The following is a 13,016-nucleotide window of genomic DNA, read 5'->3' on the forward strand; positions in this document are numbered from 1 at the left end:
TAAAGTTCTTGTTAACTTTAAAGGAAAAAAAAAACCTGTCTCTATAAAGATGAATGAATATTAAATTTTCATTCAGCTTCTACACTCACGGTTCTCAAGGACTACAAGAAAACTTCAGAGTGGAGTCAATGCCATCCCACAGTTCATGGCACTTTCTCTTCTGGCCTGGGCCAGTTTTTCAGTTCTCTTCTTTGGTTCCCATTCTTCCCCTTCCCTACAATGACAGTCATCTCTAGGGTTGCTTAGTGTCCAGCTCTGTGTCCTCCACAGACAGTCTCACTCTCCATACGTAGGGTCCTGGGAGCAAGGGAAGCCACTTCAAACCATCCAAGAATTCCAGAAGGCCATTGTCTCCTCTTCTGAGCTGTGATTGGCCCGTGGAGAAAAGGAACGGTCTTGGTGAGGACAGTGCTCGGGTACCAATGAGGCCTCACCTGCTTCCCTAAGAAGAGCAGGGAAAGGCAATGGGAACAGAAACATCTGAGCTCTGTGCATCACTCTTTCCTTTACCCCCAGAAACGAGATAGCAAGCTGCTTTTTAACTCCCCCCCTCTCTCTGTCTGTCTGTCTGTCTGTCTGTCTGTCTGTCTCTCTCTCTCTCTCTCTCTCTCTCTCTCTGTGTGTGTGTGTGTGTGTGTGTGTGTGTGTGTGTGTGTGTGTGTGTATGTGTGTACTCTTTAAGAAAGTCACTGACTTGTCTCCTCTGGAGAAGTAGCAACAGGTAAATGAGGCTCTACACAGCACAGAACTTCTTCCCGGCAGGAGTTGAACCACCTCCCCTCCCCGGGTAGATGTATTTTACAGCCAAGGATGCTCCACTTGGGGACCTACGCTACTAGCCTGCTCGCCCGGCCCCAGGAGGCCTTGGGCCTAATTTCACTGTCTAAATTATGTTTTTAGGAGAGCTTCCCAAACTGAGTAGGCGTCAGGCCCACAAACTCCATGCCTGTTGATGGTTTGTTTTTCAGTGGCTCTAGTCCCGTATTCCCTATGTGTCCTTTCCTTCCTTCTGTCTTGATACATCCTGGTATGCTGAATTGTGACATCATCAACACAATACAATTCTAAAACCTGAGTGCTCAGCTGATTGCTTAGCTTTTAGTTATTTTTAATCATACAAACCACATGGTGATGATGTGAGAGTTCCAAAGGCACAACAACGTTATCTCCAATCCATCATCTAAAACCCAAGTTCTGCTTTGTGCCTGCTCCTCTCCAGCTCTGTGCAGCCAGAGATGGAGTCGCTCCTGCCAAACGGCACAAACAAGTTGATATTTCGGGGTTTGTTTTCTTTTCTGTTGTTGTTGTTTTGTTTTTGTTTTTTTGTTCATGTGGCATCTTTCTGCCCGTGTAGTTCAGTCTGCCTAAGCACATTTTGTTGAAGTTGTATCACATCCCATTCAGCGACTCTATGTGCTGATTCACTCGTTTGGGAGCCAGCGTCCTCCCACTTCAGAGGACACTGATGCAGTGAATTCCATCATTTACAGATTTGTTCCTCCTCCAGTATGAGTTTAGGAAACAATTCTAGGAAAAGGATTACTGGATCAAATAGGATGAAGGTTTCTTTGTTTTTCAGTTTTATGGCCATGTTGCCTGCCAAAGGAAGGGTAGAAAATTACAAAGCGATTTAACATTGGCTATTAGCAATTTAAATTAGTGTAATGTAAGTTGGAAGTCAAAGATCTTTTCCCCCAAATATGGGCCCCATTCTTTCATGTACACCACATGACTCTCACTTACTCATATTTTTTCCCCAGTATTTTCTGTACCGTCTGTCCATCATCCCTTCTACTAAACTACTGCACACCAAGGCCATCACTGCTCATTTCCTAGCACCATACTTGGCATGACTAGGAAGTATCCTTGACTGGCACCTGACACTGTCTTACAGTGCTACATGGCCACAGCAGTACACTGGAGAACTCCAGTCTGAGGGAGATTTCTCCAAGAGCCAGGGCTCTTCATGCTGGTCCCAGGAAATTCCCTACTCACCATTATAGCCAGACAATCACCCCAACAGAGACAAGCCAGTTCAAGCCTTATAGCATTCGTCTTATGCCCTATAACAAACTTTAAGATCTAAAAGATTATTCTCAAAACCAACCCAAAAGACCAACTACATTTCCTTTCCAGGGAAGAAAAATTTTAATTATTTACTTGGAGATAAAAGCCTATTTCCTCACTCATTGATTAGGCTATTAGCATAGAAAATGTCTGAAATACAATGGTTAGTATGGAGTAAATTGTCAATTCCAATTCTTTAATTCAAACTGCTACTCTAGCTCACTCATGCTCACAGAGCCTGAAGTCTGTAATAGTATCCGCCATTGTGTTCATCAATAAATAAGGACATGTTCATTAATAAGTAAGGATACTTCATGACTGCATTAAGAAATGGCCTTAGGAAAATATTTTCTGGAAATTTTCTCAATTTCTATATACTGAAGACAAATCATTAATACAATTCTAATGTAGCCATTGGCAATAATTGTGCTTTTATCTATTTTTTAACTTAGCAAAGAAGAAAGAACAAGAAATTTCAGATAAAATCCTATATACCTGTTACAAATTTCCAGAACTGTGCCTCAATGAATCGTTGAACCTCACAGCCAGCTCTGGGCTGAGGTTGACTTGGTTGTAATATGCTTACTTTCATTCATTGAAAAAAAAAAAAAAAAACTTGTATTCATACACAAGCACAGAAGTCTGAACCATTTGAAAACAAAATCATCCAGACACTAAAAAATGCAAGAAGCTCAGAGCCTTTCATTTTAAAGCCAAGGAGAATAGACCTGGCTAAAATTTTAATGTGCACAATCTTATAACACAGCCAAAGATTAAATATGGTAAAACAGAAATCATCTGTCTTCCAACCTATAAAGCACATAAAGTATATATTTACTTCAGGACACACAAAGAAGATACAGTCTTGTCCATCAAGGAGCACTAGGTGTCTCTGCCTGGAGATATTTTGCTTGTCACAGTTAGGTATGTTACTGCCACATAGTAGAGAGAGGGGCCCAGGTTGGTGGGCCCATAATACAGAGGATTCTGCACAATACAAAAATATGTCCCATTTTGTCAACAGCGATGAACCTGAAAAGTTTTGGTATATGGCTTATTCTTCAAAAGTAAAGTCTAGTCTATAATGGCAATAACAACACATCAATTTCAAGGAAGCTCTTGCTACAATCATGGGACATTTTACCTTGTCTAATCACTAGGGTACAAAATGAAAAAGTTCAGCATGAGAAATGCCTAATGCAGGCTCACTGGCTTTTCAAGAAGGATGTTAATGCCAATCATTATTTCTAGTAACATGATTCACTTTTTCCAATGTTAATTTCTAAAAAGTAGAAATTACACATGGGTATAAACTTAGAATATCAAATGTGCACATTCTTGGCTCAATCTGAAGAGGGTTTTTAATAGTTATTCTACATGGTAGAAGAAAAAGAATAAAACAAGATAGGAATTGAAGAAAGTGTGACAATCTTCACATAGTTCAGGGGAAAAACAAAAAGACTTGCAAAACAGGGAAACTGAGATGTGGTCAAGATCCTTGTGGAATGTATATTCATTTCCATCGGGCTCTGTGAGGCACCAGGAACACCTGGCATCTAGAAGCACCCACTGGCTCCCCAGAGATTTTCTTTGCTCTTAGCCGATATGGCTATTAATAGAACCAGCTCCTTCCTGCCTTAAGTAACACCCAAGCACTAAAGAAACCAAGTTCAGTAGAGGGAACGCTTCCAGACCACAGTCTGCTGCTTGCCTGCGGCTGCACTGATATTCCTACTGACATTGGTCTACACCACTCTGTCTGGTGACTTCTGGAGGCTGTTTCCCATGCTTCTTCCATTAGAACTAAGATCTTAGGATAATGTTACCAGATTTAGCAAATAAAGACAAAAGATCCATAAACTTTACATTTCAGATAGTGAACAATTTTTGGTAAAAATATGGCCCATCCAATATTTGGAATATATACTGATACTAAAATTATTCCTTAATATATGAAATTTCTATTTACTAAAGTATCTGGTATCATATCTGGCAATCCTATGCTCTTATTTTAGCATCCCAACATGGACAGTACGGGAATAAAGTGCATCTGGATTGCCAGAAACAAGGGTTGTGATGTCTTTACTGTAGCCACAGAGAGGTTGGGGACAGAGCTGGGCAGCAGAGAATGCTATAAATATTTGTCTTTTGTGCCACTCTGTTGTGCTGTGGCTATTTCTAATGCTTTGGCAAAAAACCATCACCATGAAGGCTTCTGTGTTTGGGTGTTATGCTTTCTCATACCCAGAGGGTCCACATCTAAAGCCCCAAATTATAAATAAGACAACTCCATCTTCTGTTTACCAGGGGGCCATTTTTCTCTTTCCTGTTTTTAAAAGTGTCACCGTCAGCTCATTTTCAGACAGAGTTATGAGAATGAAATGTGAGCCAAGCAAACAAACTGTTGGCCATGGTCTGCAGGTCTGCATACAAGATGCTGCCATAAACTCTAGCACTTCCCAGATTCTCAAGCCTATCTTTCTTTTTTTTTTGGATCGCACTAGATGACATCATTAGACAGGAACAAAGAAAACATTGCATGACATTCAAAAAAAAGTCAAAGAAGAGGCTAATAGAAGTAATAGTTATGTAAAAATCATATATACGTATATATGTCACACTCTGCAAACTATCTATACATGATACAGGAGTGGCACTTATCATGAGCTGCCGGAGAGGCAGACAATGATGGAAATAGTTCCAAACAACCACACAGAAAGGTTTTTGGCTTAGCTTCTTTTTTTTTTGTGAGCCTCGGAGACATTCCTGTGATTTCTTCGCTGCTTACACCCCCACGTCTAGCTGGATGAGCATCGTGCGGAGCAGAAGAAACTAAGACTCCTGCGGAAGCAGCAGGCACAGACCCAGAGAGAGAAGGACCAGCTGCAGAGTGAACACAACCGAGCCATCCTGGCTCGGAGCAAACTCGAGAGTCTGTGCCGCGAGCTGCAGAGGCACAACAAGACGCTGAAGGTAGGCGGCACCCTGGCTTGGAATGACACGGTTCTCAGCGGGCTGCATAGACGCAGGCCTCTGCTACCTGGAGAACGCAGCATAGGTTACCACCAGAGAGCAGCGAGGCCACATACCAGTGATGCCACTTGCTCATTTGGGATCTTCAAGTTTTTAATCTCCCTGAATCGTTCCCCCACCATCTGATTGTATGGTCGGAAGGGACAAACCAAATGAGATTTCACGGGCAAGGCGCCTACACAAGACAGCAGTGTAGGCCCAGAGTAAAATAAATGTCATGCCTCTTTCTTGCTGGCTGGGTTGAGGGTTTTTTGTTTGTTTTGATTGATTGGTTGTTTAGACAGTCCTTCATTTACTATTTAATTCCTTTTATTTTTACTTTATGTGTCTGGGTATTTCTCCAGCATGTATATGTATGTATGTCTGTGTATCACACATGTTCCTGGTGCCTGAGGAAGCCAGAAGGCAGCACGGAATTAGCATTACAGACAGTCGTGCTCTGCCGTGTGGGTGCTGGGAACTGAACCCAGGTCCTCTGGGAGAGCACCTGATCAACCTCTTAACCATCTCTCCATCCCTTAATTTCCTCTTTAAAAATTTGTAAAAAGTCAATGTTATATTTTTTATTCAATGAGTTCTACATGACACGGCGTAGACACAAAGCTCATTGACATGCTAACATGAGGTGGAGAGCCAAAATGTCAATAATTGTCTAAGAAGCTACTTTAGAAAAACACTGAAGAGCTCTTTAAGACTTAATTACTCAATTTAAACATAATAGACTGATCACTTCATTATGTCTGCATGGGTTTCATTAGTTACAGCATGGGTCCCTAGCAGTTTATTTAATTTGATTACCAGCTCCATTCAAAAGGAAGATGTAGGGTTCTTCCAAATAAGTCCATTTGCATCTACAGTCCCTTTTCCAGTGGTAGATTCCAAAGCTGGAGACACACAGTAGCTAATCAGACAATATTCCTGCAAGGAAGTTATTACTGTATGTGTTTACAAGGAGATATTTAAAAAACAAAAACATTAAAATCATTAACTACTTTGCAAGCAGGAAAAGATGGTGTGGTTCCTCGTTGCTCAATTATCCTGTCATGTTTGGGAAATGCGAAGCCAGTTCAATGAACTATGACTCTCACATTGCAAGTCCCAGAGGATGGGCATCTGGGCTTTCTTCAACGATTGTACTAGGAACAACCAGAAGTCCAGGTTAGATGGGGACCTGGAGATGGGAGCATCATCTTCAACTCATGAGCTAGTGTTTTGTGTTTACAAAAGACTCCAGTGTTTCTACGAGGTCACACAGGGGAGAAATGGAAATTAAACCAGATGGGGTGGGGAATGGGTCATTGAAAAGACGCCAGGGGAGAAGAGTGTGGCTTTGACCCTTTAGGACTCTGCATGTTATGTCATTTGATCAGCACAATGGCCTTCTGAGAGTTCGGATCTCTACTGACAAGGAAACTCAGTGATTCTAACTAGTCATTTAAAGCCATGAATATTGGAGGTGTCAAAGTAAGAATTCAAATTCAAAATACTAACCTATCTTTGATTATTTCCCCATGGGCTGGGGCATATTGAATTTGTAGAGCCAATCATGTATATTCCCTCTTGAAACACCAGTGCATGCAGTATTGTATCCAAAGCTAGTTGTTGCTTATGTCAGTATAATCCCAGTATTAACTGTGGAACGGTTTACTTCCTTCAAATACATCAGTTTTTGTTTCTTGAAGCACTGATGTTAGTTTTAGTCACGTTCACCTTCTGTCTTTTTGAATAATTGGTCATTTTATCATCATGACTGTCCCCTGGTAATAACCTTTATCTTGATACTTACTTTATTTGACATCGATACAGCGGGCCTTAAGTTTTCTTACTTTTTTGTTTGCTTGTTTGCACAGTATATCTCTTTTCATCTACTCATGTCCCATGTGGGTCTACAAATACAGCTCATAAAGACAGGATAAAGCTGTATATTGATTCTTTTCATAGGCACAGTGTCTGCCTCTAACTGGGGTGCCAGTCCATTAACACATAAAGCAACGACTGATACTAAGCAGTGGGTACCATGTTTGCTTGTTTACAACATGTTTCACCTCTCTCTCTCTCTCTCCCCCCTCTCTCTCTCTCTCTCTCTCTCTCTCTCTCTCTCTCTCTCTCTCTCTCTCTCTCTCTCTCCTGCTCCCCTATTTTCGTACCTTCCAATTTGAAGATTCTTTAAATTATATTTTTAATTTATCTCCCAGATTTTAAAATTATACCTCTTTGCATTATTTACAGTGGTTTAATCTATGGTTACAATCAACATTTTCAGTTAAATGCCTAGTCTATCTAGAGTTAATATTATACCACATCATATATGTAAAAACACTAAAGCTAAGTAAGTCCAATTATTTCTATCTTTAAGCTAGAATTTTCTAAGCATACAATTATACGAACTTATAAAGCCCATGAGATGACAATTCACATTAAAAAATGTCTTTTTGTCTTTACTATCATCTGTATTTCTTGAAAAATGAAAAGGAAAACTGCCTTTTATCTTTTCCCAGATACTAGACTTTCTTGATGTCTTTTTATTTGGCCTAAAACTTGAGCATCCTGTCTGGCACCATTTCCTCTCAGCCTAAAGAGCTCCCCGTTAGGGTCTGTTGGATGAGAAAGTTGTTCACCTTCTGGCAAGGAAGCAGAAAGACCCAGCTTGGTTGGCAATCAATTCTCTTAGTCAGCCTTTATCTTTAAGATGTCTTTTAGCTATTCATTATTCCCATCTTCCAATTGAGAACTGTAATTACTGGATATTGAAGTTGTCCACTGATGGGATCTGTTTATGGATCTTCCATTTTATCCTGACCTCCATAATTCTGATGACAGCAGTAACCTGGGCTGCTTCTCATAGGACATGTCATTTTTCTGTGGCTCTTTTCAAAGACGTTCTAGTGATTTTTTACTTTTAGAATCTTCATATCTACTGATGGTTTTATTTTTTTACTTTAAAAAATGCTATGAGTGTTTCCCCTCATGTATGTAAGTGTGTGGTATCTACAGAGGCCAGTAAAGGGTGATGGATCCCCTGAAGCTGGGATTACAGATGGTTGTGGGTATTGGGAACTAAACCCAAGATCTATCTCTGCAAGAGCAGCCAGTGCTCTTAACCACTGAGCCATCTCTCCAATCCCAAAAGGCTTTCTTTACATGTATTTCATTTGTTATTTGCTGAGCTTTATGTATCTGTATGTTGTTTATTTTTTAACCAAACTTGGAATTTTTTCAAGTGTTATTTCTTCAAATACATTTGTTAATTCATGCTCTCCTCCTTCCCCTTTCCCGAGAGTCCAGTTGCATGCATGTTTACCTTGTGACTCTCTCACAGCTCCCTTCATGCCTTCCTCAATCTTCTGATCAGACCACTTCACAGTCCTTTCTTTGTTATCTCTGTTATGCCCTGGGTCCACAGAGTGATTTTTAAATGTCTAATTTCAGAGTTTTAAATTCCAGGACTCCTGCTTGTTTAATAGATTGTTTTTCTCATCTGAGACTTCCTGTTTCTAACTCATTGGGATAATATTTTCCTTTACATCACTGAACAGAATTATAACACCTATTTTTTTTAATTCTTTCCTGTTATTTTCCCATTGGGCCATTGTAGAACAAGCTGTTTATTTGCTTACTGTCTTTCTTTTGATACTGTGCCAATTTTTGGGTAGGATTTTCATATGACAGGTCATTGCCAACAATATCCTAGAGGGTATGACAATGTGGAGACTCTAAATTCCATCATTATGTTATTTGACCTTCCAATGCTATTAAAACACCTCACAGAAATCAAGTTACAAGAGGAGAAGGTTAACTTGGCTTAGAGGTTCAGAGACTTCAGTCCATGGTCACTTGATGCTTGTTTCTGGCCCATGATGAAGAACATTGCCGTCAGGAGCACATGATGAGAAAGTTGTCCACCTTAAGGTGTCAAGGAAACAGAAAGACCCAGAAAAGGGCTCTAGAGACAAGATAGAGCCTTCAAAAGCACGCACCCGGAGCTTACTTTCTCCAACTAAGTCCCACTTCTGAACAACTGATTCAGCTATGAAGGCATCTGTGGACGAATCCACTGTTGAAATTAGCACCATCATGGTAGAATCACCTCTCAAAACCCAGTCGTCTGAGGGACATATCTTCAAGAGACAAGCTTTTGGAGTGTACAGTACATATCTAAACCCTAACTCTACTCTTCTGAAAAATACTGATGATTTTTAATCCAGTTAGTATGGTTAGCTTCATCTACAAACTTTTGTCTCTTGGACAGCAGTCCAAATGTCCATTCAGTTGTTTCCTCAGCTGGACTGTTTCGTGTCCATCCTGCAGAAGTGTAGATCAATGTTGTTAAGAGACTGGAGAATTTTCTCCACAGAACTCGGGTTTTCCTCCCTCTCTGACTCTTTTCTCGGAACTTCCCTCTCATCTTCTTTCAGTGGTTATACAGTTTCCCAGAATTTCACACTCTTGTTCTTATCTGCAAGATGGTAGATGTTCTAGGGAAGTTTAACACATCTCATTCTGTTTCCAAGTCTTCCTACAAGCTAAAATCTGTTTAAAAGGGGAAAGAGTAAGAAACTTACATTACACCAAGTGCCAATTGGCCTCCAGAGTCCACAGATGTTATTTGTAGAAGACTAAACTTGGCATGGCCTGCTTTGTCCAAGCTAGTAGGGCAGCCTTAGTACCTGGCTCTAAAGCCCATGCTTTAGGAGCTTGGGAAGGCATGGGAAAAAGAATGCGTAGTCAGGGCTCTCCACCGCCATACATTTTAACTTATATTCCTCGAAAAGTTTGTTTTTCCTCGGTGAGTGAAACACAAATACAAGCCTTAACAATTTAGGATAATTTAGAAGAAGGCCAGTGAAGGTCTGGGCCGGGTACTTGTTCTGCAGCTCCTACAAGTACTTACAGGAGTAAATTCAAGCCTGAAACTATGCTGAAAGAGAACTTTCTAGTACAATGTGGGTAGGTGGCTTAGGGCACATGATTTTGATAAAGAAATAAGTGGTATTTTTTTTAACAGACTATCAAAGAATTTTAATGTGGAAAGGGCTATAGAAATCATCCCGCCCAAGCTGCCCATGTGTCTGTGCACCAGTTAATAGTGTATTAATCATGAAATAAACATTTACCGAATACCTGTGGATTATGTGCCAGGCACGGCATCAGTTTTAAGACACACGACGCTGCTTGCACCACTGTTTTAAGCGTTTGTCTCCCGGTCCTGTTTGTCTTAGTAATTTCCACTGTGCACACATACTTGATCAATTTGAAAAAAACGATCTCAGACATCATCCAAGTCGTAGCAAATTATTTATCAATGGACTCAATTTCATGACATTTAGCGACACTATTTTTTTTTTTTTTTTTGTGCATAGTTGAAATAACAATGTAGCTAGGATTGTTGTTATTTGGGAGGATGAGGTGGGCAGGAGGGTCACAAGTTCAAAGACAGTCTGGACTACCTTACAAGACTGTACGTGTACTCTTCCTCCTCTTCAAAGGGAGAGGGGGAGGCCATATAGTACAAACTTCAAGCTGCCATTTCATAAGCCAGAATGGAGTGGCTTGACACATGTTGCTAAGATCTGGAAAAATCTCAAACTTTCTCAAGAGCGTGACATGGTTTTTTTTTTCTGCTCACACATGGAATCTTCATAAATGAAAATGAAATTAAGATCGTGGTCTGTAGTTCAATAATTCATAATTTGGGAACTTGTAAGTATATGAGGAGCAAGGAGGTGACAATCACTCTGACAGGTATGGTCAGTTACTCTTTAATTGATAGCTGCAATCATTTTTAGTGATATATGTACTAAGAATTGGTATGCAAAGATAAATAGTATCTCAAATAGTCTTTAGGAAGTATCTTTTATAATATCTCTGGGAAGCCACAGTATGATGAAATTACAATTCTGGTGGCCAACAAGTTAGGCAATGTGTTGATATTATGTAGGAAAGATGGAAATGAGCGATAAATTGAAATACTTCCAGAGCATATATTTTTCCAGATCGGTCTTTTGTTTTGATCATATTGTTCTATCCTGATAAAGACTTGTGCAATTACTTCTGCTAAAATAATTCTCTCTTTTTAAATCCTGTTACATGATCTGAAGTTGGTAGGCAACTAAATGCAGGGTAATTTTACTTGCCAACAATGAAGCAAGCTTTCCTATTAACAATTAACCAGGGCTGGAAGGGACCCAAAAATGTGTGTATCATCTCTCAGCAGTGTAAACATGTCTATCTTTGGGATAATACAGCAAGAGCAAACCCTTTATTCTAAAAGAGTGAAAGGAACATTAATTACAACACAGCTAACTCTTGGTGTAGACAGAGGAATCCGGGCACATGATGCGTGGTTAGCAATGAATGCGGCGTTTTGATGTAAGAGAAAAGAGAACAGAAATAATCTAAAAGCAAACTGCCAATTCCTTGATGGTAACAAGCGGTAAGGTGGGCGGAAACATGTTCCATTGTTACTATTTTAGAGTTAAGGAGATTTCAAACTTACTGTCTTCTAATTCAAAATTTACACAGCAAGTATTTTAATTATCCCAGGGGACACATAAAATAATTGTTCTGTCCAGAAATAAAATATCCAGCGTATTTGGGAAGATTCTTTTTATAGTTTTGAATGCTGTATTAAAGCTTCCTGATAATATATTTTTCTTATTATGGGCACTTGCTGCTCTTGCAGAGGACCCAAGTTCAGTTCCCAGCATCCCTGTGAGGCATCTGACAATCACCTATAACTCCAGTTTCAGGGGATCTGACACCTTCTTCTGGCCTCTCTGGGTACTCACACATATGTGACCACACACACACACACACACACACACACACACACACACACACACACAACAACTCATGATCTGTGTCCCATCACTAGGTAAATCCTTTTTTCCAGGCCACATCCAAGAGATCAAAGTTGTGTGACTAAGTGACTGTCTGTCAGAAGTCACTGCTGGCCATTCACCCAGCAGGCGACTGCCATTTTAAAGGAAGCCTGCTCACTGAGCACACAGCCACTGCCTGGGATGGGCCGGCACTCACAGCCGAAACCCTGCTCATGCATTTGTTTGGGGACTGGGCAACTTTAGCTGCAGAGAGCTGAAAAGAAACACCCCTCTTAACTCTGCACACTGCTCCTTTCACCGACCTTACCCCGAGTTCTCTAAACCATGGCACGTCTAAACCAGCACAAAACGTTCTGCTCTTCATCCACAGGAGGAAACCCTCCAGCGGGCACGAGAGGAGGAAGAGAAGAGGAAAGAGATCACGAGTCATTTTCAGACTACCCTGACAGATATCCAGACGCAGATAGAGCAGCAGAGTGAGCGGAATATGAAGCTCTGCCAGGAGAACACAGAGCTGGCCGAAAAACTGAAAAGCATCATCGACCAGTACGAGCTCAGAGAAGAGGTGAGCACCACATCAACCAGCTCTCAGAACTGTACACAGGCCCAGATCTGGGCTGTGGAAGTGAAGAGCTTGGTTAAGAGACAATTCATGGCCGGGCGCTGGTGGCGCACATCTTTAATCCCAGCCCTTGGGAGGCAGAGCCAGGTGGATCTCTGTGAGTTCGAGACCAGCCTGGGTGTGGAGCAAAGCTACACAGAGAAACCCTGTCTCGAAAAACCAAAACAAACAAAGGAAACCATTCATGGCCAGCTCTCTCAAACCAATTAGTAGTTAAGACTGGGTTTCTTTTACTACCCAAAATAAAAACAGAGACTCCTGCAAAACACCTGGCTGAACTCACTTCAAAATAACAGCAGTAAACCTAAAGTGGTAGGCTGAGGGCACAGTTATCCTGCACCATACTTTGGTCCTTTAAAAATCCTTCCCATGTAGACAAAAGATAATTCTGCTCTCTTCATTAGGATGCCCATGTCATCTCAGTTAACAAACTGATACTAGTATTAATAATG

At 40.8% G+C, this 13,016-nt stretch overlaps 1 protein-coding gene across 1 annotated transcript in view; it reads left to right on the forward strand.

The window, feature by feature from the left end:
• Positions 1-13,016, forward strand: part of Txlnb (taxilin beta) — a 39,911-nt gene that overhangs the window by 11,317 nt on the left and 15,578 nt on the right. The window contains exons 4-5 of the mRNA XM_028860803.2: positions 4,870-5,040; positions 12,313-12,507. Coding sequence (XP_028716636.1) covers positions 4,870-5,040; positions 12,313-12,507 — 366 coding nt within the window. The remainder of the gene's footprint in view (positions 1-4,869; positions 5,041-12,312; positions 12,508-13,016) is intronic.

The sequence above is a fragment of the Peromyscus leucopus genome, chromosome 8a (genome assembly GCF_004664715.2).
Source record: "Peromyscus leucopus breed LL Stock chromosome 8a, UCI_PerLeu_2.1, whole genome shotgun sequence".
NCBI classification, from domain to species: Eukaryota; Metazoa; Chordata; class Mammalia; order Rodentia; family Cricetidae; genus Peromyscus; species Peromyscus leucopus.